Genomic DNA, 27,347 nt, shown 5'->3' on the forward strand with positions numbered 1-27,347 from the left:
GGCAGTGTCTGCCGGGAAAGCCAAAGGAAGCAGCTACTTTATTGCAAACCCTATCATCAAAGGGCTGCAGGCAGGGCAGGGCCCAGGCAGGTGTTTTTGAAAGGATGAAGATGGCTTCTTTCCTAGTCTTAACACCTCAACCTGCCATCTTTCTTTACACTGAACCAAGGCTGGGGATCCTCAAAGCTGCTCTGTTTGCCCCTTAATACAGAAGGCAAAATTATTTAATGCGACTTTAGTGGTCAGCGGGTATGGAAGCTAAACTAAGGCCAAACAAATGCCAAGAAAAGTAGGACGTCTGGAACTCTAGGAGGCTCTTGCGATGCTACAAATGAAGGATTAAGGATTCTCTCTACCCTCCATCCCCGGCCCTGGTCAGCTACCTGGTGTAGGCAGAAGCCCTGACCCTAATAATTGGGTGAGCCCAGATCTCTTGACTGAAATCAGCACAGTCCACTCTTCATTTGGAGGATCAGTGACACAGTTCAGGAAGCAGCAGGTTGCACGGTCCTTCTCAGCCAGCTTTCTGAGGCTGTTGCTGGGCCAGGCTGGGTTCAAGGACTGACCCTGTTTAGGGTGGTGGGTTGGGCCTCATCCCTTCATAAGCCCTCCAAGTGCTGCCTCCTGGGTGACAGCCACAGCTCTACCACATCCCTGAGCTTGGGTAACCCCCCGCCCCAGGACTGCAGTCTTTGGAACTGGAAGTCGCTCTTGCTCAGGCAGTGACTATTCCAAAAAAGGGTGACGAGGACTGTGGCACAGCTGGTACAAAAGACGTCCTTTCCAGGAGGCTGATGCATAAAAAATGAGAACACCAGGGGCAGAAAGTGGTGAGTGAGTCAAAGATGCCCGATGATGGAGGGTAGAGAAGCTGAAGTGTAACTCTGGATTGCTGGATCCTTGAAAGAAAAGCTTTTCTCAGAAACTGTCTTTGGCTCTTTTGCCTAATCCTTTTGGGTTTAACATCAAAAGTATTCACAAAGAAAAAAAGAGCTGTTGCTTACTTCCCTAAGCACCTAAGTCCTCCGCTGTAGCTCAGATTCCCTCCTTTTTCAGTCAGACCCATTGGTATTCCCTTACCCAATGGACTAGTTATTAAAAATCTGGATAAAGTGTCTTCCTAGAATGCAGAAATTGATGTTTACACAGAAAAATGATGGGCTTTAACCATATCTGAATGAATTAAACATGGAGATATTGGAAGCAGGTGCTTAAGAAAGGCTTTAAAAAAAAACACTTTTTGAACAATTTTTAAAAAATACTGTTTTGTTTAAAAATTTTTATTTATTTATTTATTTTGGGCATGCTGGATCTTTGTTACTGCCTGAGGGCTTTCCCTAGTTGCAGTGGGCAGGCTTCTCATTTCGGTGCCATCTCTTGTGCCTCGTATGCTCTAGGGCTTCAGTAGTTGTGTTGCACGAGCTTAGCTGCCCTGTGGCATGTGGAATCTTCCCAAATCAGGGTCGAACCTGTCTGTGTCCCCTGCATTGGCAGGGAGAATCTTAACCATTGGACCACCAGGAAAGTCCATAAGAGAGTCTTAAAAAAGATTTTCTAAGAGTATGATGACACACGTGATGTACTATTAATGGGTGGCAATATAGTCATTAAACAAAGTGTCCTTTGTATTTAGAGACTGCATAATTTCTTTTAAATAAAAATGACCAACACTTTTGATTATTTTCAGTCTTTAATGGAATATCCTTGGGGAAGGATTAAAAAAAAAAAAAGGTCTTTTTTTTTGGTACATATGCTTTAGAAAACAGACATTTTTCAAGATGAATGTCCAGAAATTATTAAATAAGGTGAATGAAATCTCATGGGAGTACCAATACTCCGTTCCCTGGTGACCATGATTTTCAGAGGGATCCCTAACATTTAAGTCAATTTCTATTATTCTTTTTGGAGAGTGCTAAGATAATGATTTTGTGTTTTTAAAAAAGTAAGAGCAATCATTAAAAAGTTCAAAATACTGTTTTGGTCCAATTCAAATGATAGAATTTTTCTTTCACCTCCTCCAGGGCAAGTCATAAAAATTAGTATCTACTGATAAGCATATCATAACCTGATGTGCAAAGCTGAATTCACCTGACTGGAGGAGAGTATAAGCTGTGGTGTAGAGCTTTAGATTAATTTTTGTTAGTTACTTATAGTTAGAACTTCAGCAGTAGCAGAAGCTTTTAATAATTTTCTACCCATGAGGAAATGGTCTCTGCAATCTACTCTTTGACTCTTTGGTTTCTGTGGGGACTACCAGCAATAGGACTTGTAAAACTTTGTCAGATACCAGACCAGTCCACTGACTGACTCCATACATATGTCTTATTCCCAGAAGAGGATGAAAGACAAGTGATGAAGCCTTCTCGGTCTCGGGTTTTCTTCCGGCTGATTCTTTGATTGGCTCTCCCTTCAGCTATTCCTGTATTGTGCTTCTCTGCTGCACTGGTACACTCTTCCTTTGCTCTAATGGTGGGTTTAAGCCCCACAGTATCCATCAAGTCTTCCTTAACCGTCCCTGTTGACACTGACCTCTCAAGGGACAATACCATGTGGCCTTTCAAGCATGTATGTCTTACCTCTCCAGGCAGATTGCACCTAAGCTCTTTGGGGAAGGCCTTGGGACCCCCTAGAGTTCCAAACATAGAGTAGAGGAGCACACGATAGGCCCTCTGCAGTTAGGATCGTGTGACTGACATCTCACAGGAAAGTATCGACCACGACAATGTCAGATTACACAGACACATGTCTGGTAAATAAATAGGCCAAATGTACCCCTTGGTATTGCAATACTACAAATTCTATCTCCACCAAACCCAACTGTTATCTTCAATACACCCTGCCACTGGGGAAACCATGCAGGCAACTTGGCTTAGACTGGTAAAAACTGGTGCCCAACCCAGTCACTGAAGACAGTAGAAACAAGGCAGAACAGAGTCCAGCAGACTGTAACCACCACACAGAATATGATCCCATGCGTGCAGACAATGTGGGGGGGATTCCAGACCGCAACAGACCACAGCTCACAAGCACCTGGAAAGTCAAGGCCGTGTCCAGGGAGAGAGGTGGGAAGGGCGCTCTGTCTTCCAGCAAGAATGTGCCTCAGCCAACACAGAATCTTTAGGGCTTCCCCTTTAGTACACCTCATGCTGTTACTAAAAATGCATTCAAGGAAACTTTTCTGAGGGTGCAAACAAGAGGCCCCAATATCTCATTAGTCAAGTCAGTCCATGGCCCACTAAATGTTTATAGGAAGGGAAAAGGAGAGAAAAGCAGGAAAAAAAAAAAGACAGTAAATGAAAAACAAACAAAAAACTCAAAACGGCAACAACAAAATGTCCATCTTTCCCCTAAGAAGTAGCTCTCTTACTCAGAGAGAATCATATTCTACAGACGGAAAAACAAGCTAAACCAAAAAAGAAAGTCACAGATTTTTCCAAAGCTGCTAATTTCAAGGTTAAGAGACCAAGCCACAGAATGTGAGATTATCTGGCAATGACTGTTGTGAGGAGTAACTAACTAGATTCTGATTACACAACTGATACAGTAACTCAGTCTTCTTACCTCTGTCCCTCTCTGTCTGATAATATCTGGCTGTGTTAATTTCAGAAAAAAAATCTGCTCAGCTGAAAATGAAGAGCCAATTTTGGATACTGTGGGATACTGTTTTGACAGGAAGAGGCAGCAGTGTGGTGGGTTTGAAGGGAGAGAGGGAACAGATGAATTCCCAGGTACAGGCCTGCCCGTCACCACCTTGTGGATCTAGCGCCCCGGCCTGGGTGGGGACAGCACGAGGCGGCATACGGAAGCCACTGAGTGTTCCTGAGGCACTTTGTTTGGCTTTGCCAATCCCAACCTAGCCTGGTCCACTCCCCGAGCATGTGAACTGGAGAGAGGGACTCACCACAGGTTGAGCATTTTCAGGCAGCTACAGAGTGTGTGAAGAGAAAAACACAGAAAGGAAGAGAGAGAAAGAGAGATATTAGTCCACAGAGGTGAGAGGAAAGCGACTCCCTGTGAGCCATGCAAACATGCAGTATGTGTCTGTGTTTAGGTTCTTCCTCGGTCAAGGCAGGGTGAGTAGGCCCAGGCCACCTGGTCCCCACACTGAAGTGGAGGGGGTAGGGAAAGGTGCCCGACAGAAGCGTCAGGTGGGAGCTGGGGCTCAGTGAGGACTAAGGCAAAACTGAAACAGCTGGTGGGAGCCTCAAGAGTGGGCTTTCCTGGGCAACTTCCAGAAAGGGAGCAGGAGAAAGGGCATATGATCCTGCTTGTATGAATCCAAACAGGCACAAGGCCGAGTCCTTCTGATTCCCGCGTGACGTCATACCATTCAATTTGTTAAGCTGATCTCCCAAATATCCTGAGGGAAAGAGAAGTCCCTGGCCTTTCTGTAAGACCAACATACATGCCTGACCAAAAAGGCCAGCAGTTAGCTCTTCCTCTAGAGGGGAAAACAGGCTTAAGAGACACTTTATCCTATTAGGAGAGAACAAGGAGGGTCACTGCTGCTCTGGATTAAGCTATAACTGCCAGAAAAGGGCCTAAGTCCCATTCTTGTTAATTCTCAGGGGAAATGAGGTCCACATGTGCCAAGTTGTAGCTAAAGTCAGTGGATAACCAAAAACTCCTGTGTTCTTACAAAAGTCAACCGAAAAGCTGCCTTGCCTCACTACCCTTTCAATCACACTTAAACAAGGATGTGTCCTAGAGCTAAATGTAAGATAGACATTCATTTTGTTTATAGTACAAAGAAACAAGACCCTGCTCTTTCCTCCTTTACACGAAGCAAGCTGGGTGAGGAACCCAGAATCAAAAGCTTGGACGTGAAGGTTTCACACTGTTTGCTCAGGACCCTCGTGGAACCTTAATCTAAAAGCAACAGCCCCCTCTTCTTCCACAAGCAGGCTGCGTGGACACATGGCATCACAGCTGTGTGCACTGAGGAGTGGTGTGGGAGCCTTGTGCTTCCCTAGCTGTGACTTCTTCCCATGAAATCGATCAGGCGGGTGGACACATGGCTCCCCCCACTACTCCCCTCATACATAAAAGGCCACGAAGAAAAACACACGGCTGTGCCCTGACAGTTCTCTGGGCAAGATGGATTGGCAGCTCATGAAATCACTGGGGAAATCAGCACACAATATGTCCTAAGCCAGGCTTTTGGATGACATTTGGTCAAATACGATTGCCCCCCTCTGGTTTCCACACCTTTCAGAAGGCTCGAACCTGGCACAGAGCTCCTTTTTGCTGAATGGGGAGGCTTTAAACGCTCTTTATGTCCTGGAATTTAGATTATGTCAGAACAGAACATACCAGATTGAAATCTCTTTGTGCGAATGGTCCCCTATCTTTTACACAGAACACAAACACCACACTCACATATACAATTAGTGTACACATTTACCAAAATGAAATGAAATAAACTGGTTCAAAGATAAATCTGTACAGGGCATATTATAAGACTAAAGCCCATTCTATCCTGGTATTCAGAGCACAGTAGTAAATCCAGAGCTCACCTAGCCTTCAGAGTAATAGCCACAGCAGTGGATTGTGAGTGAGGTGGGAGGGGAGGAATGGTGCAGCCACCTTTCAGCTCAGACAATGCCAACCTCAGCTTCGCATCTGAATCACCTCAGGCCATATCCCTGATAAATGAAACCAGCATCTCTGGAGCCAGGATTCAGGCACTTGTATTTTCTGACGTGGCCCAGGAGACTCAAAGGCGCAGCCAAGGTTGAGGGCTCAGAAACCACACTGTCTATGTGGGAGAATGAAGTTCTGTCGTGGGAACTGAAATACTGAGAACCATGAAAACTTCCAAAGTCCCTGAGAATAGGGAGCATGTTTCCTTACTGAAAATGGTCTCCTCCTGACTTTAAACCCCTCCTTTGCCCTCCCTGTGTATGAGGGCCTTACTTTCACCAGGAGAGGGCTATCTGAAGCTACCTACAGTGAGCAGGGACTCAGGAAGAGAGTCCAAGTCTTTTTGTCTCTTTGTGTGAATAGCCCCATATCTACTGGGTAGGAATCCTCAAGCCCTGGCTTCTGAAGGGAAGGACCTTTGAAAGCAAAGTGAGTTCATCACAGAGATGGGCGGCAGAGCACAGGAATGGGCAGGGGAACAACCATGCAAAGTTGTACTGATATCTAGAAGGAAGAATGCAGATCTTGATTAGCCTCTTACTTCCTCCTACAGAGGCACAAACATCTTCCGGCTGGTACTTTGGCTATCTGGAGGCTCAAAAGATCATTTAAGGCACAGTATCATTATAGATACGTTGCCTACTTCTGAGAAGGAGATATGGGAACAGCCTGCATGTTCTCAAAGAGTTTATAAGAAAAGTCATCCACAATGGGTGTGGCAGGCTGCTAATCTGTGAAGGACTTCTCTCTCCCTACCTAGTGTTGCACTGGAGCTTAAATCTGGACCTGAACTCAGGCTGGGACAAAAAGGGAAAGTAGTGATGGAGATGCTACTTCTGTAGCACAATCAGCAGTATTTCACCTTCGACCCCATTTTCTAAGAGTTTAAACACAGACCGTGCAGAGAGCACTAGAGGCCAGTGGGATGGGAAGGGCAAGGCAGTCACATGCAAGAGAAGCAGAAAAAGGAAGAGGGGCTTCCCCACCCTCTTGGGGTTAGTGTGATTTCCTCTCCTTTCCAAGGCTCACTCATTCAACAGGTGCAAACTGACTAATCCAAATCTCTCTGAATTCAGAATACTTTGAGAACAAAAGGGCTCTGAGGCCCTTGTCTAGGACTACAGATATAGAGTGGTTAGCCAAGAACCAGAAATCAAAGGCTGGTCAGCATGGCCCATGGTGAGACAAACAGATTTTTCTCTCTGTCCCTTAGGGAGCAAGAGGCTCCAGGGCCCCCAAGAGGCTTGTGACTATTCTTGGGTGTAGCTTTTATACCATGATCCTTTTAGGTCACTATGTCTTTTCATCCATGTGGACTAGAAAAAGTGACTGTGTTCCCAGAAATCACAGCTAAAGAAGGGTGGCAGCAGCTAAGGTACCATGCACAAAATAAAATGGTCAAAGGAAGAAAGCAGTGGGCACAAGCATGAGGAATCCAGTCTGAAATGAGCAGCACACCAGAGGAAAAGACAGAGAAAAGATTTTTCAACCTGTAACTCAAAAGCCCCCTTGAAAGATGAACGTACTTAGCTTCCTCCACTACCTCCACCTCGGCGTGAGCTGTGATGGGTGCATTGGAGTGGGCTCCTGTGGGGTCGTCGACATTCAGCTCTCCGTTGGTTGAGCTAACCACCTGAAACAGAAGGACAGAGTGTGACAGATGCCATGGCAACAGGAGCCTCCTGCCAGTGCCAGAGAGGCTCACTAAGGGAGTTCTGGTCTCTAGCTTGGGTAAGAGCCAGGCAATGTTTAGAACGTTTGTTTTTCTGGGCTGGGGGGCCAAACGTCCTAATTTAGGGAATGTGCCCGGACCCATATCATGTGAAAACACAAAACTCATCTAACTATGACAACTTTCATACTGAATGCCTGCTCTGTGTTAGGAACTCTTGCTACATTGTGTTGTGTTGTATTTGTGTGTGTGTAAATCTAAGCCTCACAGAAATCCTATAAAATAGTTGATATTACTGTCTCTAATTCTATTCCTCTCAGCTTATTATGCTATAATTATATATAGACTCAGTGATGATGTTAAAAAAAATCTAAAGAGGAAATCAATAGTAAGCATCGAAAACTATAAGCAGTCACACTTTCCTTGAGAAATTTCTTCACAGCTTTGGACCTTCGGTTTGAAGTTACTCAAACAAGACTGCCGCATCCTCCCTGTGTGAGAGGGCAGACAGTAAGGAACACTTTCCCTTGGAGGACCGGTCTTATGTCAACAACCTTTATTTCAGGTTCAGCGTCATCCCATTTCTCACTGACGGTCCCCGAACTGTAACTGAAGGCTCTCACTCCTGTCATCTGGTTAATGTGGAACCGATCAGGCTTCTCTTGCTTGTGCAGCTGCTTCTGTCACCTGGTTTCATTTCCAGCACATGATTCCTGCTTATGTGGGTGCTGGGAAGTGGGAAAAGGGACCCCGCTGGACAAACCACTCTGCTGTTAAAGATCTTGGCTGAAACATGGGAGAGAACCACAAAATAGGATAAATGGTTCAGATATCATACGCCCCTGGGTAAGTAACTTTTCATCTATATGAGACTGTTGCTTATAGACTGATGTGAGAATTATACAAGAAAATGCATGAAACCACGTCTGGTACAATACCCGGTGCACTATAATGGAGACAGCACAGCACGGTAGGTAAGAAATGGGCTCTAGACTTACTCAGCCCTGGGTTTTAACCCTAGCTCCACCACTTACTTGCTGTGGGTCCTTGGGCAAGATCCTCACTCTTTCTGTGCCTGAGCTTCCTAATCTGTAAAATGGGGAAACAATGCTGCTTACCTAATTGGGTTACTGTGCAGACAATCCACAGAAAGTGCTTAGCCCAGTCTCATGGTACATGATAATGGCTCAATAAACATTCACAGTACTGTTATTCTCCCTCCATAAATGTTTACTTTTATCTCCCTCTAGAGCTGGGAGGGAGTAATCTAAAAATTTCCTGCACACTTATAAAAAGGAAGGTGGAGGGAAATGTTTAGTCTAAGGAATCTTTGAGGTATTTATTCAAAAAGGAAAGGGCAGACAAGGTGACTACAACTTATCAGCAGTCTTTGCCCACCATTATTTATAAATTAGAAGTATTTATTATTCTTACTAATTACATCAATATAAGCTTTAAAAAATTATTAACAATGGTGTACAGTTAGTCAAGGAAACATACGAAATTAAACCGGGACTTACCCATGGGAGACCCCAAATTCACTAGTAACCAAATTTAGCATCTCTGATCAATGAAACCACCTAACCTGATTTATCTCCTGATATGATATAATGAATACTACATAGTATTATCTATATAGTATTCTTGCAAAAAAAAAAATTATCTGAATCTTAAGTATGATGGAAAAAAATAAGAAAATCCAAAGTGCAGGACATTCTATAAGACAAGTCTAAATTCTCTTCAAAAAAGATATGTCTAAAAATCTTTTTTTTTTTTTTAACACAGAGGTGATCTTTATAGATTAAAAGAAATTAAGAGACTGAAGAGGCATAACAACCAAATGCAATGCATGAACCCTAATCAGATCCAGAACACTACGAAATAAATTCTGGAGACAATTGGGGGAAATGTGATATGACTGTATATGAGCTATTATGGAATTATTAATTTTCTTATATATGACAGTGGCTGTGTTGGTTGCATGAGAGAATGGCTTCATTCTAAGGAGATGCAGGCTGAAGTATTTTGGGTTGAAATGTACTTACAAATACTTTAAAAACACCCCCCTCCTGAGTTAAAGAAAATACGGCAAAAATCAATCATTTGCTAATCTAGTTAAGGATACACAGAGGCTCACTGCATCTCCCCTTCAACTCTGCTATAGATTTTAAAATTTCCTAATGAAAAGTTGGGGAAAATGAAAAGTTTCAACAAAAATGAAAAGCTGAGGAGAGAAGGTTTGTCGCCTGGAGAACTGCAGTCCTGCCACTGTTGTCCTGGTAATTTCCTCAGCCTACATATGCTTCTGGTAGGCACAAGGAGAGATCACACCGTGTTTTTCAATAAACAATTCAGGAACTAGATAAGATGTTAAATAAAACATCTTGGCCTCTACTGACATAAAGAAGCGACAGTTGGCACCACCCTATGAACTACCTGGTGACGCTGGGCCACGGCACTTGCTCACAGCATTTCACATCTCATACTCTCTAATTTCTCCTTCCTATGCTGCCTCTTGGCCCACAAGCAATGTCCTTGGGTGCCCCATTTTACAGACTAGACATCTTGTCTGCATCCTCAAACAAATCAGGCACAAATGATAACTCTACCATCAACTGTCTAACCTTAAACTTAACTGCGTCTAAAATATACTTGGGAATCAAGGGCGACGAATATGGACCTCTAGAGCATACACGTAATTATTTCAGGTTGGAGGTACAGTTTGTCAAACCACGGGACTGTTGCCTAGGTGTGCGGTGGAACAAACACCCGGTGGAGGTGACCAAAGAGCTGGATTCTCGACTGTCAGCATTCTCTGTGAGTCCTGGTTTCTATTTCTGTAAGACTAGGCCAATAACCACCTTGGTTCTATTAACCTCATAATTACTATGGCAGTTAAACATAATGATAGTTAGGAAAGCAATCTGAAAAACTGTGAAGAACTCTAAGGATGTAACAAATCATTAAGTATTTGAAACTATCATTTATACTTTTCCATTGATTATTTTAGAATAACCTAATTTAAAAGTAGGCTTTATTTGTATACCTTGAACACTGGCAGTTAATTTTGCTGTAATCACTATTAATAATATTAATCTCACATTTCTCTGGCTATATCCCGTTTAAGACGAAAGTAATTAATACAGAATTATCCATGAAAGAGACTAATGTGAAGTACTGTTTTGAACTTTAGCCCTTCATATTGGTAGCATCCCTTTTAAGAGTCTGAGAGATCTGAGTTATAAGCCCTGCTTTTCAGTTGTTACCATGAAGAAAAATCAAGAGTTGTATACCAAAGGAAGCAGTACTTTAGCTGATAACCAACATTTCAATCCTAATACATTGGATAATTCAAAACTAATACATTTTGGAATTCTCTGCTTTAGTTTCCCTATCTATAAAACTGGAATAACACTGATCTTAGTAAGAGTTGTAAATAACTATAAAGATTTGAGCAAAGGGTATATTAGCTAAATGTTAAATGTCGTTCTTAAGTCGTATGCCCTTATATCTCCTATATATTTTAATTCAAACAATTTTAGACCCATTTTTTTGGACAGAAGTAAAAGTAAGAGAGTGAAAGTTGCTCAGTCCTGTCCACGACTCTTTGCGACCCCATGGACTATATAGTCCATGGAATTCTCCAGGCCAGAATAATGGAGTGGGTATCCTTTCCCTTCTCCAGGGGATCTTCCCAACCCAAGGATTGAAACCAGGTCTCTTGCATTGCAGGTGGATTCTTTACCAGCTGAGCCACATGGGAAGCCCAAAAATACTGGAGTGGGTAGCCAATCCCTTCTCCAGCAGATCTTTCTAACCCAGGAATTGAACCAGGGTCTCCTGCATTGCAGGGAGATTCTTTACTAACTGAGCTAAGAGGGAAGCCAAATTTTACATACTGTTGGATGGGATGCTTTTTCCACAATATATTTTGGCCATTTTCCACGACATCCAGAGATCTGTCTCTCCATAGTATGGAAGTATTATATTTGTTTAGTTAATGTTAAACTCAGATATTCAGTAAGTGTAAAATACAAACTAGGTTTCAAAGACTTATTATTAAGGTTAGTTTCACCTGCTATTTTTATTTTTTAACAAGTGATTATTAGACAATTTTAAATTACATCTCATACAAAAAATTAAATCTCTTAACAGCATTGTTCTAAAATATGTATCTTTACTATTTGTACACTTTTTTTCCCCTGTACTTTTTTGAGGACTATTTATCTGAAACCGGATTCACTGGATCAAAAGTGGTACATATTTAAGATTTTAACAGGTATTGCCAAATTACCTCCATAATAGTTGAAACTCACGTTTCAACAACACTAGATGAATTGGCTATTATTAAACTTACAAATTTTTGCAAATGAGATACTCAGAAACTGATACATGTGTGTATATATATTTACATATATATTTTTAAATTGTTAGGTTTTATTTTTATTAGTTATACAAGCACATTGGGTAAAGAATCAAATATTTATACTCGGATACTTGTGAAAAACAATAATCTCTTTCCTCCACTCCACCATTTCCCTTTCCTTTATAGCTGATTCCTTTGTTTTTCGCTTCCATATCTCTGAATAACATGCATCTTGATTTGTTATTTTTAGGCAGTGTATTCACCTTTTTTATCTTTTTATTCCCCCATTAAAGTTTATACAGTAATTACTAAATCAATTCTTAGTGTTTACAACAATTAAAGGCTATTTACAGCTGTATCATGGAGTGTACCATAGTTATCTTTTCTTCCCTGCATGATTTTTTATTTGCCATTGAGTTAACTGATAAAACTGCTCTCCAGGCCTCCTGGCCAGCTCTGTTTAGGACAGGCTGCCCTCTTCTACTGGAAGACAGATGGCAGCCTGGGACCGCCTGTCTTTACACTGCTGTTTTCCTGAGTTGGATCTCGTTTCCTGGATCCTATGTTTACTCTTTCTTGGTTGATTCACTCATTTTCATAGCACACATCCTCCTACAGCTTCACAAGGGGGCATGAGAAGTAAAATTACTGGAACCACAGATTTTTGAAAATGTCTTTATTACATATTCCAACCAGAATTGACAGTTTGCAGAAGTACAGAATTCTAGGTAGGAAATCACTTTTTCTCAGCTTTGAAGGGACTGCTCATTGCCTTCTAGCTTCCAGCACCGCCGTTCAGAAACCTGAGGCTATACTAAGTCCTGGTCCTTTATTTGCACGTGACTGTTCTTTTTCTGGAAGCTTGAAGGATTTGCTTTTTGTCTTCAGTGTTTGAAATTTCACAATGGTATACTTTGATGTGATTTCACCATCCATTTAAGCTGGGCACTCGGTGGGCCTTCTGACCTGGAAACAAGTCTCTGATATGTGCGAAATGATTTTGTCCATGAGTTCTGCCCCTCCACTTTCTCTGCTCTCTGGAACTCCCATTATTTAGAAATTGGACCTTCTGGTCTCTTCTTAAATCTTATGTTGTTTCCTACTATTTTTATCTCGTTTTCTTTGCTTGACTTTCTGGGAGACTTCCTCACAACTTTATCTTTCAAAGTTCTGAGCTTTTTGTTTCTGGGCCACACCACTTGGCAGGTGGGATCTTAGTTCCCCAACCAGCGATTGAACCCATGCTCCCTGAAGCGCAGAGTCTTAACCTCTGGACAGCCAGGGAATTCCCAACTATTGCGTTTTAATTTTTTTTTAATGTATTTATTTTTTAATTGAAGGATAATTGAGTTTTAATTTTTTGTTTATTATGTTTTTAATTTCCAAAAGCTCTTTTTTTTTGGTTTGTTTGCTTAGAATATTCCTTTTAAATGTAGCATCCTGTCTTTGCTTCACAGTAGCAATATCTTCAACAAGGTTTTTAATAACAAAGTATTTTTCTGTTGCTGTTTTGCTCTTTTTGGTCTCTTTTTAAGAGTTTTCTTCAGAAGTCTGATAATCCCTGAATGTTTGCTCTTATTTAAAAGTGGGAGATTGAACTGTGGTGTTGGAGAAGACATTTTTATTCTTTTAAAAAAAAAAAAGAAAAGAAAAGAAAAAAAAATAAAAGTGGGAGAAAGTAAACTGGCACTGTGAGTACAGAGATGGGATTTCTAAGATGATCTCATAGCAGAATGATGTGGATGTCCAATTCATTAGGGAAACCCTATTGTCAGTAGGCTCAGATGTTTTCTCTGGGGGTGGTTAGATCCCCCAGAGCTGACTCAAGCTCATACCTTTAAGGTACACACCTGACTGTCTGCATTCTTAAGTACTAAATGGGAAAGCAGGCAGTCAGTATGCACACATTCATTTAATCTCCCCCTCTCCAGTATGGTATTCCACCCTCAAATGTGCCTTGTATCTCCTAATCCAGAGACCATCTTTTTTTTTTTTTTTTTGGGCCATGCTGCATGGCATGTGGGATATTAGTTCCCTGACCAGGGATAGAAGATAGAACGTGTACTCCATGCATTGGAAGTGCAAAGTCTTAACCACTGGACCACCAGGGAAGCCCCAGGGACCATTTTTTTTGCCCTCTCCAAAGAATAACCTTTGGTCTTTGCTGTAGAGGACAAGTAGGGATCTCTGGCTTCTTAAACAGACTTTAAACCAATGTTCTTCATTTTAGCACATGCCTCTCCACACTTTCTGAGCTTTTTGGGGACTCCCCATGTAAACAGTCTCTCAGCTTTCTCTTGTATTGGTTCAGACTTTTATTTTCTTGGGACTCCTAAGTCATTTAATAATTGCCCATCTGCTATCCAGCTTCTGACGTTTGATTGCTGTTGCCTCCTTGTCTGTTTTCTCCATTCTTATATGGATTTATGCCTTAAAAAAAACCTCCTTATCATTCTTTTAGTGTTATTTCAGATGGGGTTGTCTTCAATCCATCATTTTTACCTAGATGCTCCTAAGAGAACATTTTTGGTTTACAGATCAGAGCTGTCCTTTGAATAACACGATCTTCAGTAAGTCAGTCCATGTACAGATGTATCTTAAATAATCAGCCTATGAAGATGCATTTTTTTTATGCAAAAGGCTTACCTATCCCTTTTTAAGAATAAGAATTTATATTTGGTAGCTCTGGGTTCACCTGTGTGCCCCAATTGGTGCCGTCACTTACCAGTATGAGAAAAACAATCAGGTTAAGATTATTAAAATAGTGACATGTATGAAAAGAGACACAAGATGTTCTTAAGTATGAGAGATAATAAAGATTCAAAATAGTCCAAAGGAAATCAGAAATAATTATTCGAGGAAAGGAAAAAAGAATATAGCTCAACTCCTTGAGTTCCCAGTCATAAATAGCTGAGTGAGTCCAATAAACAAATTGTTTATGGACTCAAAATGTATATGTGCTATGACACATATAATCATAGGATGAGCTACATACGCAGTCCTCTATCCTCAAAATACTTATTTTAAATGGCTCAGATCTTTATAGTTCCCACACCTGACACTAACAGACCTCTACCTTGACTTTATTTTATGGTCTATCATGAGTGGATCCAGGTTGAAGGATTCATTTCACCAGAAATTAGTGTCAGAAATCATATACATATTTCTTAGCCAATTACAACAACCAGAAATCATCTCAAATGTGATTCTTACAAGGCACCTCAGTAGAAAATCAGCACAGAGATATGCAGTAAACCATAAGAGCAGCTCAACCTTACTGTGAGACTCCATTCTAAAGGAACCTGAGTTTCAGAAGCAAGCCAACATTCTACCAGCCAAGCTGGGAGGGCCAAGAGAAGGCAAGGAAGGCAGTCAGTACCTGCACTGATCCCCCATGGCGGTCTGCGGCCAAGTGAGACGTCAGGTACGAGGTATTGGTCTGCCGGCTCGGCTGGATTTCCCACTCTCCTCGGCGCTCTGACGATGCAGTCTGCTCAGGCATTAGGAAGCATGAGAGCAAGATATGGAAGGAAAGGTGAAGCAACAGCAAGCAATTACAAAATCAAGTACATTACTGTCCCTTCGGGTTTTGTTTTTGTTTTGGATTTTGAACTAACAACTGCTGCAAAGCACTGAGAAAAAGCTTGGCTATATTTATTTCAGCCTAACAAGTCAACACATAACTGTCTCTAACATACCAACCTTGCCGAGACACAGAAAAACAATAATCACCACAAGAGGAGGTTAAAAAAGAAAATCCATCAAAAGCTGGAATTATCTTTTAGTTTCCATATTAGTAAAATTTCAATAGCCACTAAACAGACCAAACTCACAAAGCTGGATTGCTGCACAAAGGAATAATCATACTTAAATCATTTCACTGATTAAAGATCTACCTAAATAGGTAGTAGTCAATACAGAAAATTCCAAGTGCTAGGAATTAAGACAGTAAGTCTTTTCCTTGAATAGGGAGCCCACTACTCTCAAACTTCCAGAAGACCTTCAACTAATATAAAATGAGCAGTAGCGGGAATATGCTTTCTTCTCTAAAAGGATGAGCCAAGTCTCTCTTCAAAAGTAGGTTCAGAGGTCAAGAATATGAAAAGATGAGGGAAAATAAGGCTACAATGTTCCTCAGATTCCTCTAGTTATCAGTCTCCAGTCTGGAATTAGAAAAAGTTTAGATAAGACTACATAAACTATTTTCTTCTAAAAACAAAAGGCAGATCTTTTCCCAGCAAAAGGAGGGCTTTTGATTCAAAATCTCGTTGGGTTCTGCTTTCAAACTTTGCTGCCAGTCAGTCTCTTTTCATTCCTTCTTTACCTGTTTTTAGATCTCACACTATTCTAATCGTGCTCATATGTCATATCTGTTCTTAAGACTCTGCTTAGGTGCCTCTTCCCCTGTACCAGACGGCTGAGGAGGTGTTAACACTATGGTGCTCAGCTGCAACAGTCCTAAGGCTCGACAAAAATGAAAAATGAGGTGTTGGAGAGGCAGCAATGAGGGATTAGTAAATCAAATTTTAATTGCTGCTGATATTAACAGCAGCAGGGGTTGCGACGTGATACTGTTGCTCTGCATGAAAACCAGTAAGGATGCTATAAATATTAGAAATATAGCTATAAATGCTGTATTCGTTAAAAAAAAAAAATGTTGGGTGTGGGGAGACTGAAATAGTAGTAGTTTGAGGTTCCATTTCACTCACCCCCTTCTGGAACTCATTGACAAAAGAGTAGTTTTAAGCTCATCTACAAATCACAAAAAGGCTTTGCCCACCCCCTCCCCCCCAAAAAAGCATCATATACCAGCTGCAACTTACTCATCTTCTTAACTAATGGAGTATGAAGTCACATGGGTAACAGCACTATAAAAGATGCTGGCCATGTTTTCTGATATTCCTCTATAAGAAGGCAGCTTGTATTAACTTGCTTGCTATATACTCTAACAAGAGAAAAGTTTAGTTTTATTCTGCCAATCATATTTGAGAGAATCAAAGCTACCCCAAATATCTCCCTACCCTCTCCTGCCAAGAGAGGTTCAGATGTTTCATTTCACCAAAATAAGACTGTGGTTTATAACATAATCATAATTATGTTATAAACCAATATCTATAGCCTAGGAGTGCTTAATCTAATTTATTCCACTATTGGAGATTTGAGACAATATCTGTTCTTCTAATATTATAAATATCTATCTATATATATATCTATATATATATAATATCTATAACTAAATATCTATTAGTGTTAGTCTCTTCAGTTCTCTCTAGGACTTCATAAATTTTCTTATATTTAAGTAGATTATTTAAGCTTCTAAACTACTATATAGAATTGTTTGTTCTCAAAAAATTTAAATGCTTAGAAAACATCCAGACATTTTAAAGTCATTCGTGGCTGTTTTGAGTTCTATGATACATGTTCAGTGCAATATTTCTCTCATGAAAAGTCTGTTTTGCATTTGTTTTTAGGGCAGATGAAACATATAGAAAACACTCATTCTTTTAAGCTTAACAAAACCTCAGGCAGCTGGATCAGCTATTAATTCTGTTTTTCCTGAAATACATATCAGAAGTCTGATTTGATGCTACCCATCTGATTCCCAGGGATATATACTTGCTTATATTCATTCTAGCTAAGCAGGTAACTTGTTGGAATAATTAAGATTTTTGTCTAAATGAAAATAGCACGACATTTTTTCAAAGGCCTTAAAGTTATACTCCATCCTCAAAGCAATGTTCTATTTGTCTTCTGAAGAGAGAAAATAATGCTGGCATTTGATATTGCTTTATTAATGCTTCCACTGCGACAAGTGAAGAATACATGGTACCATCCCACTGCCCTCTGATGCCTGCTGTATCCACTGAAAGCAGCAAAACCAAGAGAGAGGTCTGAACTCAGGGTTGTTGGTTTATTACTCTGGGAACTACTTTCACCATAATGCTAAACTCTATGGCTATTCTTTTCTAGAATATAAGCGCTTAGACTGGTATCTAGAAGCTGATGTAAGTAGAAGGATTCATCTGCCAGTTTTAGAAAGCAACTGAGTGCCTAGAAGCTAAATGAAACCAAAGAATGTCAACCTCGACAGAATTCTGCTAGTCTACCTGTCCTTGAGAGGTACTCTAGGCGATGCTGTACACAGGAGTTATGACAGGAGTAATCAGCACAGGAGCCAGTTAAATATCAAGCAAACCAGTGGAGGTCACCATGTAAACGCTTCATTGGTAAAAATCACTCACGAACATGTCTATCTAAAAAGCAATCAGTGGAGAAGGAAGTGGCAACCCACTCCAGTATTCTTGCCTGGAGAATCCCATGGACAAGAGGGCCTGGCAGGCTACAGTCCACGGGGTCGCAACAGTCAGACACGACTTAGCGACTAAACCACCACCACCACCACATGCAGGTGACACCACCCTTATGGCAGAAAGCAAAAAGAAACTGGGGAAACTCTTGATGAAAGTGAAAGAGGAGTGAAAAAGCTGGCTTAAAACTCAACATTCAGAAAACTAAGATCATGGCATCCGGTCCTATCACTTTATGGCAAATAGACAGGGAAACAATGGAAACAGTGACAGACTTTATTTTCTTGGTCTCCAAAATTACTACAAATGGTGACTGCAGCCATGAAATTATAAGACGTTTGCTCCTTGGAAGAAAAGCCATGACCAACCTAAACAACATACTAAAAAGCACAGACATTACTTTGCCAACAAAGGTCCAACTAGTCACAGCTATGGTTTTTCCAGTAGTCATGTATGGATGTGAGGGCTGGACCATAAAGAAGGCTGAGCGCCAAAGAATTGATGCTTTTGAACTGTGGTGTTGGAGAAGACTCTTGAGAGTCCCTTGACTGCAAGGAGATCAAACCAGTCAATCTTACAGGAAATCAGTCCTGAATATTCATTGGAAGGACTAATGCTGAAGCTGAAGCTCCAATACTTTCGCTATCTGATGCAAAGAACTGACTCCTTGGAAAAGACCCTGATGCTGGGAAAAACTGAAGGCAGGAAGAGAAGGGGATGTCAGAGGATGAGATAATTGGATGGCATCACTGACTCGAAGGACATGAGTTTGAACAAGCTCTGGGAATTGGTGATGGACAGAGAAGCCTGGCGTCCTGCAGTCCATGGGGTCACAAAGAGTCAGACATGACTAAGCTACTAAAGTTAACTGAACTGAACTGGGAGGTACTCTGGGTAATATAGAGACTTGAATAATGTCCACTTCTTGACATTCAAAGATTCTTAATTTAGCAGGTAACACACACATATGTAAATGACTTAAATACAGCACAAATTGCTGTTTAAAAAATAAACTAAATGCATAAGGAAGTTTAAAAAAAATAAAATAAAAAGCAATCAGAAGAGTCATTCAACAAAACCAATCTCTCTGCATTATTTCAAAGACAAAGGTCCACACAGAGTGTGTAAGTCCCCAAGGCACCAGCAGGAATCTCTAGTAGTGGGAATTCCTTGGGGTAATGCTTTAAACTCTTCAGCTGGGACTGTATTACCTGCGTGGAAATGCTTGGTTCACTATGTAGTAGGTGAACATAGAAACAAACAAAAAACAGCAACCGAGCAGAGCATAAATCAAAAGCAAAGCTACAAAAAACAGTTTACGGAAAACATGTAAGCCTAGTGTAAAAAGCTGAAACCACCCCTTTGCTAGGGCAGAGGAAGTGAACATCTTCAAACAACCACTTGGGAGGGATTCATGGACAGACAGTGGGAAGAACGATACTAATAGGAGGGCAAGAAAGTAGAGTCTGAGAACACCTCAGATAACCACCTCTGTCTACGGCTTTAATTATCTCAAATTTCTTTTGGTGATAAGGCAATTTTTCTAAAGCAGAAGGCAGGTAAATATCCCTCCTGTTGTAGTGAACAAACCACCAAATCTTATTTTTTCTTATATAGTTATTCTGAAAAATTAATTTTGATTCCATCTATAAAATGGATCTCATCCATTTTACTTTATGGCTCCTAAAATACTTTCAAAAGTTGCCTCCCATGTCAATCTTCTAGACTTCATTATATAATCACAGTCTTCAACTGTAATTAACAAAAATAGAGATTAAATAGTACCAAAAGGTTAGTAATGAATACACTAGATTACATTCTGTTTTACCACACTTTAAATATTTTAATGCAGCATGTTAAATATACTATATTATAAAGCTCATGAAACAGAACCAATTTTCCTATGCCAGACAGGGATTTTTACAGGCAACCTGTCAGCTGTACCAATAGTGAGTTCCTGATTTCTACAAACTTGATCAAATATCAGAGATATCAGAACATTACTGATAACAATCTGGAGGGGATTATTTCCAAGCCCAATACTATATAGGCCCATAGAGACAGCCATATCGATTCTGTGAAGTTCTGGGGAAAAAAAAAAATCACAAAAACTATCCTTAAAGGTTTGAAATTCTCTACTCACATCTTGTTTTATTCTTGCTCAAAATGGCATAATATACGTTCTGTATGGAATGATGATTTATCTAGGTAGGATTACTGCAGAGTCACCCTCCTACAAGGAGATGCCTCAGAACACAGGGTGTATACTGACATACACAGTCCTGAACAACACATACAGACAGAAGAAAACTTTTAGTATGTAATAGAGAATTAAGAGTGGAGGTGAGGGACTTCCTTGGTGGTCTAGTGGATTAAGAACCTACCTGCTGGACTTCCCTGGTGGTCCAGTGGTTAAGAACCCACCTGCCAGTGCAGGGGACAAAGGTTTGATCCCTGGCCTGGGAAGATTCCACATGCTGCAGAGTAACTAAGCCTGTGTGCCACACTCCTGAGCCCAGGCTCTGGAGTCTGCGAGTTACAGCTACTGAAGCCTGCACACTCTTGGCCTGTGAGCCACAACCACGGAGCTCAAGCACTACAACGACTGAAGCCTGTGTGCCTAGAGAGCCTGTGCTCCACAGCAAGGCAAGCCACCGCAATGAGAAGTCCACGCACTGCAACTACAGACGATGAAGACCCACCACAACCAAAAACAAAGTTAAATGAAGTATAAACATAAATAAGTAACATTAAAAACAACAAAAACAAAAAGAATCCGCCTGCCAATGCAAGGGACATGGGTTTGATCCCTGGTCTGAGAACTAAGATCCCACACGCCGAGGGGCAACCAGGCCCTGGGCTGCAACTAAGCCTGCAGGCTCTGTGCAACGAGAGAAGCCTCCACAGGGAGAAGCCTACACGCTGCAACTAGAGCAGCAACAAAGACCCGGCACAGCTGCAAATAAATAGATAACTACTCCAGTATGACCCTATTAAAAGAGAAAAAGAGCGAGCAGAGGTGAGCACAGAGACTATGTCACTGAAGGGGAGAAGCTGAGAAAAAGACTATTTCAGTTGTGCACTTGTTTCTTGCAATATCCCCTTGGAGTTTAGGTCCCAGCAATGAGGAGGGATGGCTCATTCTGCACTGAGCTCTGTGATGGAAGCAGGCAGGGCAAGAGCACAGTCTCCACACCTGAGCTCCCACTGGACAACAGGTAGCCAGTCAGGAAAACGCACATGGTCAGAAGCAGGCAAGAGATCTCTGCACAAACACATCTGCCCCTTAAACTAGGAAACGCTGAACCTCACTGAAAACCAGGCAGTACTCTGTGAAAGGAAAGGAACTGAGAATTTAACAGCTGCTTCTTTTTTTTTTTTAAGGCTACTGGACTTAAAGGAATTCATTTTATGAAGATCTCTGACCACCTACTTAGCAATCCAGCCTAACCTCCCCTTTGGAAAAGCTAAGCTTATGAGAAGCTTCATTCATTAAGCACCACAGCACTAAACCATGGTGTATTTTTCTAAGGCTATATATTCCTTAAGTCAAATGCCTTGGAGTCCAGTCACAAACAGAACAAATCCAAATTACACTTTTATTGGGGCATATCTTCTTCAGAATTCGATATGACTTTCTCTCCCTTAAACTTATGCTGCTCCTATAAAAATGAGTAAGTAGTATTTGAGCATTCAGTATCATCAGGGGTAGGACACTGTGTCTAGCAGAATTTAGTAATTCTCGGAAGTCAACATGACTCTTCAGTTTAGTTCAGTTCAGTCACTCAGTCGTGTCTGACTCTTTGCAACCCCATGGACTGATACGAGTCAGCTCTTCGCATTAGGTGTCCAAAGTATTGGAGTTTCAGCTTCAGCATTAGTCCTTCCAATGAATATTCAGGACTGATTTCCCTTAGGATAGAATGGTTGGATCTCCTTGCAGTCCAAGGGACTCTCAAGAGTCTTCTCTAACACCACAGTTCAAAGGCATCAATGCTTCAGTGCTCAGTTTTCTTTATAGACCAACTCTCACATCAATACATGACCACTGGAAAAACCATAGCCTTGACTAGACAGACCTTTGTTGGCAAAGTAATGTCTCTGCTTTTGAATATGCTGCCTAGGTTGGTCATAGCTTTCCTTCCAAGGAGCAAGTGTCTTTTAATTTCATGGCTGGAGTCACATCTGCAGTGATTTTGGAGCCTCCCAAAATAGTCTCTCACCGTTTCCATTGTTTTCCCATATATTTGCCAGGAAGTGATGGGACTGGATGCCATGATCTTAGTTTTCTGAATGTTGAGTTTTAAACCAACTTTTTAACTCTCCTCTTTCACTTTTATCAAGAGGCTCTTTAGTTCTTCTTCACTTTCTGCCATAAGGGTGGTATCATCTGCATATCTGAGGTTACTGATTTTTCTCTTGGCAATCTTGACCTCAGCTTGTGCTTCATCCAGCCCGGCATTCGCATGATGTACTCTGCATATAAGTTAAATAAGCAGGGTGACAATATACAGCCTTGATGTACTCCTGTCCCAATCTGGAACCAGTCTGTTGTTCCTTGTACGGTTCTAACTGTTACTTTGTGACCTGCATACAGAGTTCTCAGGAGGCAGGTCAGGTGGTCTGGTAATCCCATCTCTTTAAGAATTTTCCACAGTTTGTTGTGATCCACAGTCAATAAAGCAGAAGTAGATGTTTTTCTGGAACCCTCTTGCTTTTTTGATGATCCAATGGATGCTGGGAATTTGATCTCTGGCTCCTCTGCTTTTTCTAGAAAATCCAGCTTGAACATCTGGAAGTTCACGGTCTACGTATTGCTGAAGCCTGGCTTGGAGAATTTTGAGCATTACTTTGCTAGCGCGTGAGATGGATGCAATTATGCTGTAGTTTGAACATTCCTTGGCATTGCCTTTCTTTGGGATTGCAATGAAAACTGACCTTTTCTAGTCCTGTGGCCACTGCTGAGTTTTCCAAATTTGCTGGCACATTGAGTGCAGCACTTTCACAACATCATCTTTCAGGATCTGAAATAGCTCAACTGGAATTCCATCACCTCCACTAGCTTTGTTCGTAGTGATGTTTCCTAAGGCCCACTTGACTTTGCATTCCAGGATGTCTGGCTCTAGGTGGGTGATCACACCATTGTGATTATCTGGGTCATGAAGATCTTTTTTGTATAGTTCTTCTGTAACAGATCTGTTCTTCCTAACCTTTTAGCCCAAGGAGTCCTTCTTCAAATGCCTACAGAAAATCTACCAAATAAAAGGGATCTATGGGAGAAAAAGGAAACTATCAAAACTGCTGAACCACGGAAGTATATATTTGTGTAGCATCTACCTATGTAAGGACAGTCACAAGCTAAAAGCTCTGAAAGGATGTGTGCTGCTGCACGCACATGCCAGTCAATGCAATATGCTATATTTAGCACGTCGAACAAACACACTGCATAAAACCTTCAACAGTACCACACACTGCACGTTAGGAGAAGCTGTCTGGATACTGGCAGGACTTACTTCCTGATTGAATTTCATCAGCCAATCCAAGGGAAGCTTTGTCAGGTAGAAACAGGCAGAACTATTAAGTGTTTTCACTGTCTTCCTAATGAATGGTAATACTGAGTTCTTTAAGAAGAACCTGAGTCATGGCAAGACTGACTGACTTTAGAACTGATGAAGGACAAATACCCAGGGTAAAGTTACAGAAAGACTAACCCATTGGGACCCTTTTGAATGGATTTAGCTTTTAGAAATATTTATTCTACCCAAACTCATGATTTAATTACAATTCTCTAGCTGGGTAAGTTAACGTTCAAAGAAATTGTTCTTAAGCATCTGGTATTAAGATAGTTTTAAAATACAGATCCAAAAAAATAAATAAATAAATAAAATAAAATACAGATCCAATACAGATGAGTTTAAATGCAGTTCTTTGGCCATCATGGTTAGGATCTATTACTGCATCTAGGAACCAAACAGTATTCAATTCAATTCAATATAACTACATTATAGACTAGCAAAGCAAAATTTCTCTAAAAAATTCCCAATGTGATGGAGGAAAACTAATACATTATCCTGAACTTGGTTTGCAGCAAAAGCCTGTTGTGCCTTTTTGGTTTTTCAGAAACATTTATTTGTTTATTTACGGCTGGGTCTTCGTTGCTGCGCCTGGGCTTTCTCTAGTTGTGGCAGACAGGGGGATACCTCTCTGTGGTAGCAGGAGGGGCTACGCTTTGTCACGGTGTGTGGGCTTCTCACTATGGTTGCTTCTCTTATTGTGGAACGAGGGCTCCAGGTATACAGGCTTCAGGAATTGGGGCGCCTGGGCTTAGCTGCTCCACGGCATGTGGAATCTTCCCAGACCAGGGATCAAAACTGTGTTCCCTACATTGGCAGGTGAATTCTTAACCATTAGATCACTATGGAAGATGGAAGTCGGTGACGTGTTTCTTTAAACCTTTCCCCTTGAGCACACAATCTAGCCCTACTCTGACTGCCAAACAAGGCAGAATGACTCCTGGTGGAAACAGAAAAAAGAAGAAAAAAAAGTTTAAAATTTCTTTTTCTTGGAAGGGTAAATAAAAATCTATATTTTAAACAAACATCTGATTTCATCTAAACTTCTCATCTGACAGATTAAATCTCATTTATCATTCAAATAATTATTTCTTGACTGCCTACTGTTCCAGACATTCTTTCAGGTGTTAGGGATATAGTAGTGAACAAAACAACAAAAATCTTTGTCCTTATAAGACTCACCATTTGTGGAAGCTGAGGCCCCCCAAATCTTAAATGTCCTATAGCCTAAGTCTCGGGATAAGCTAAAAGCAAGTTCTGAGCTTATCATCCTTCTTCTTCTACTCAAAGTAGATAACTAAACAAAGACTGCTAATCCCAGGCTCACTCCCCTACCACACAATTGATGGGCAGATTTATTCAGAATAAGCAGGCTCTTCAGGCATTACCATCAAAGTCATCTCCAAAGATCACTCAGGTTTTCTTCTGAGAGCCGTCCTCTCTGCCTGCTATCCACCTTCAGCTGGAAAGCACAGCACCAGCTCTGACTCACCCTTCTCCCTCAACCCTGCCTGACATGTGAGCTCCTAATTCTGACAGATTATTTCCCTGTGTTATTTTTCAATTGTATTTCACTTTTCACCACTACAGTCCACCGTTACCTCTCAAGGGAATTTACTGTCTTCACTGGTCTCCATACTGGCTGCTAGGTTATTATCACCTTACAAGTCAAAGGTTTCTAAAGCAAAGTTTTGCTCTAATCACTCTTCAGTTTGAAACCCTCTAGTACCTATTCTCTACTGAAATTAAATACTAACTCTTCAGCAGTCCCATATTTCAGGACATTTATCCAAAGGCTCCAATCTATTTTCCTAGCCTTGTCTCCTTTATTCACAGAATATATTTTAGCAAAATGGAACCAGATAATTCATTGTTGCTCATATTTTCTTTTTGCTTGGAATGCCTCTTTCATTTCCACCCAGTTCTTTCTTTCAAGAGCCTTTCAAGTGCAGCTTCTTTCATCAAATTCTTTGTCATGCTCAGACCAGACGAAAAGTCTCCTTCTTCCAATCCCTGGAGATAAATCATTCATTTTGCCTTGTGTTACAAGACATCTGGCTACCTGGCTTATCTGCTTGTCAGTTCCATTAGGACAAGGACTCCCTACATATTTTGGTATCTCCAGGACATACTTTTTCATAGAAAGTCTTCTGTTAGATTACTAAGTTAAAATTGCTTAAAAAAGGTTAGCTGTACCTAAAGTAAATACCTTCAATCTCTCTCAAGGAGAGATTTTACTTTCTTCTTTTGGTGATTTCAAAACTTGAAAAAAATTAGTCTTAAAAAAAAAAAAAAAAAAGCATAAGGAAACAGCCCAAAAGATGGAACAAAAGCAATGAGACCACACACTAAGACACAGTGTAAAGGCTGAACAGACACTAGGAATCCATTTACCCACAGTGCACAGTGCAGAGGGAATCCTACCCAGCAAGAATTCAGAATTCTGCTGGAAAGGACGTACAAAACGTGCACTGATGTGGGACATTTCTTAGCAGCCATGGATATGAAAAACCCTAAAAGAAAAAAAAAAAAATCACGCGAGCATTCAAGACTCAACTCTACAAAAGGAAGGTTCCTGCATCGTACATGACATCTCTGAATTACATATTCTGGTTTAATGACCTTTCACTTAAAAGTACACTGAAATTCACTGTACTTTTTACTCAGACACGAGGTATGACCTCATATTCCATCCTGGCAATGTAGGTTTTCAACCATCTCTTTTACCTATACCTTTAAAATTCATTTAAAAGAGCAGCGTTAATTATGAATTCACTGAAGCAGAAATGACAAGGGGAACTAAAAGAAATACATATTTTAGTTTTCAAATATTCTAAAAACACAAGCAGGCAGATATGTTATGTCTTCACTGACTATTTAACATTTTTAAATTTCTTTCATACCTTTACCATTTAAATGTATTTTTCATTATAAGGTAACATAATTTCATTATAGTATAGTTTGGAAAAACATTACCCACAGTACTATGACTTCCAACCATAAGCCTCTTAATATTTTGGTATTATCTCCTCCAATTGTGGAGAAGGAACTGGCAACCCACTCCAGTATTCTTGCCTAGAGAATCCTGTGGACAGAGGAGCCTTGTGGGCTTCTGTCCATAGGGTCGCACAGAGTCGGACACGACTAGACTCAGCATGCATCCATGCATTGGAGAAGGAAATGGCAGCCCACTCCAGTATTCTTGCCTGGAGAATCCCAGGGACGGAGGAGCCTGGTGGGCTGCCATCTATGGGGTCACACAGAGTCGGACACGACTGAAGCGACTTAGCAACAGCAGCAGCCTCCAACTGACTTCCTCATTTTCTTTTCCCCTAAAGGGAATCATGAGGTATTTCTAATTTTGTACTGTGACTTCTTTACTATACAACCATAAAACCTTTTCAGGTTGCTACAAGTTTTCCCAAATATTTTTTTAAGTGGCTAGACAATATTCCACTGAATAAATACATTATAATTCATCTTATTACAACCCAGTTTATTTGATAAAAGATTTGAGCAGATCTGTAACCATTCTCTTATAATTGGATATGTGGATCATTTCTAAAACTCTGCTAGAAATGGCATTGTGGCAGTTTATCTTGAATCGTTTTATTATAATTGAGTCTAAGAAGTAAAATTATTCTTTCAGAGAGGTTTATAACTTTATCAAATTACTTTCTAGGGAATTTGTAACAATTTGCAAAGTCAAGAGCAATGTGTAAGAATGTCAGTTGAACTGTGCACTCTACACGCTTTAATTTTTATTATTATTGTTTTAAAAAAAA

The 27,347-nt window shown here is 40.7% G+C and overlaps 1 protein-coding gene across 1 annotated transcript in view; it reads right to left on the bottom strand.

The window, feature by feature from the left end:
* CSNK1G1 (casein kinase 1 gamma 1) overlaps positions 1-27,347 on the bottom strand; it is a 155,160-nt gene that overhangs the window by 6,019 nt on the left and 121,794 nt on the right. Inside the window, 2 exon segments of the mRNA XM_070378066.1 lie at positions 7,170-7,276; positions 15,061-15,171. Of these exon segments, the coding sequence (XP_070234167.1) occupies positions 7,170-7,276; positions 15,061-15,171 (218 nt within the window).

This window comes from Bos mutus, chromosome 10 (genome assembly GCF_027580195.1).
Source record: "Bos mutus isolate GX-2022 chromosome 10, NWIPB_WYAK_1.1, whole genome shotgun sequence".
In the NCBI taxonomy this organism is placed as follows: domain Eukaryota; kingdom Metazoa; phylum Chordata; class Mammalia; order Artiodactyla; family Bovidae; genus Bos; species Bos mutus.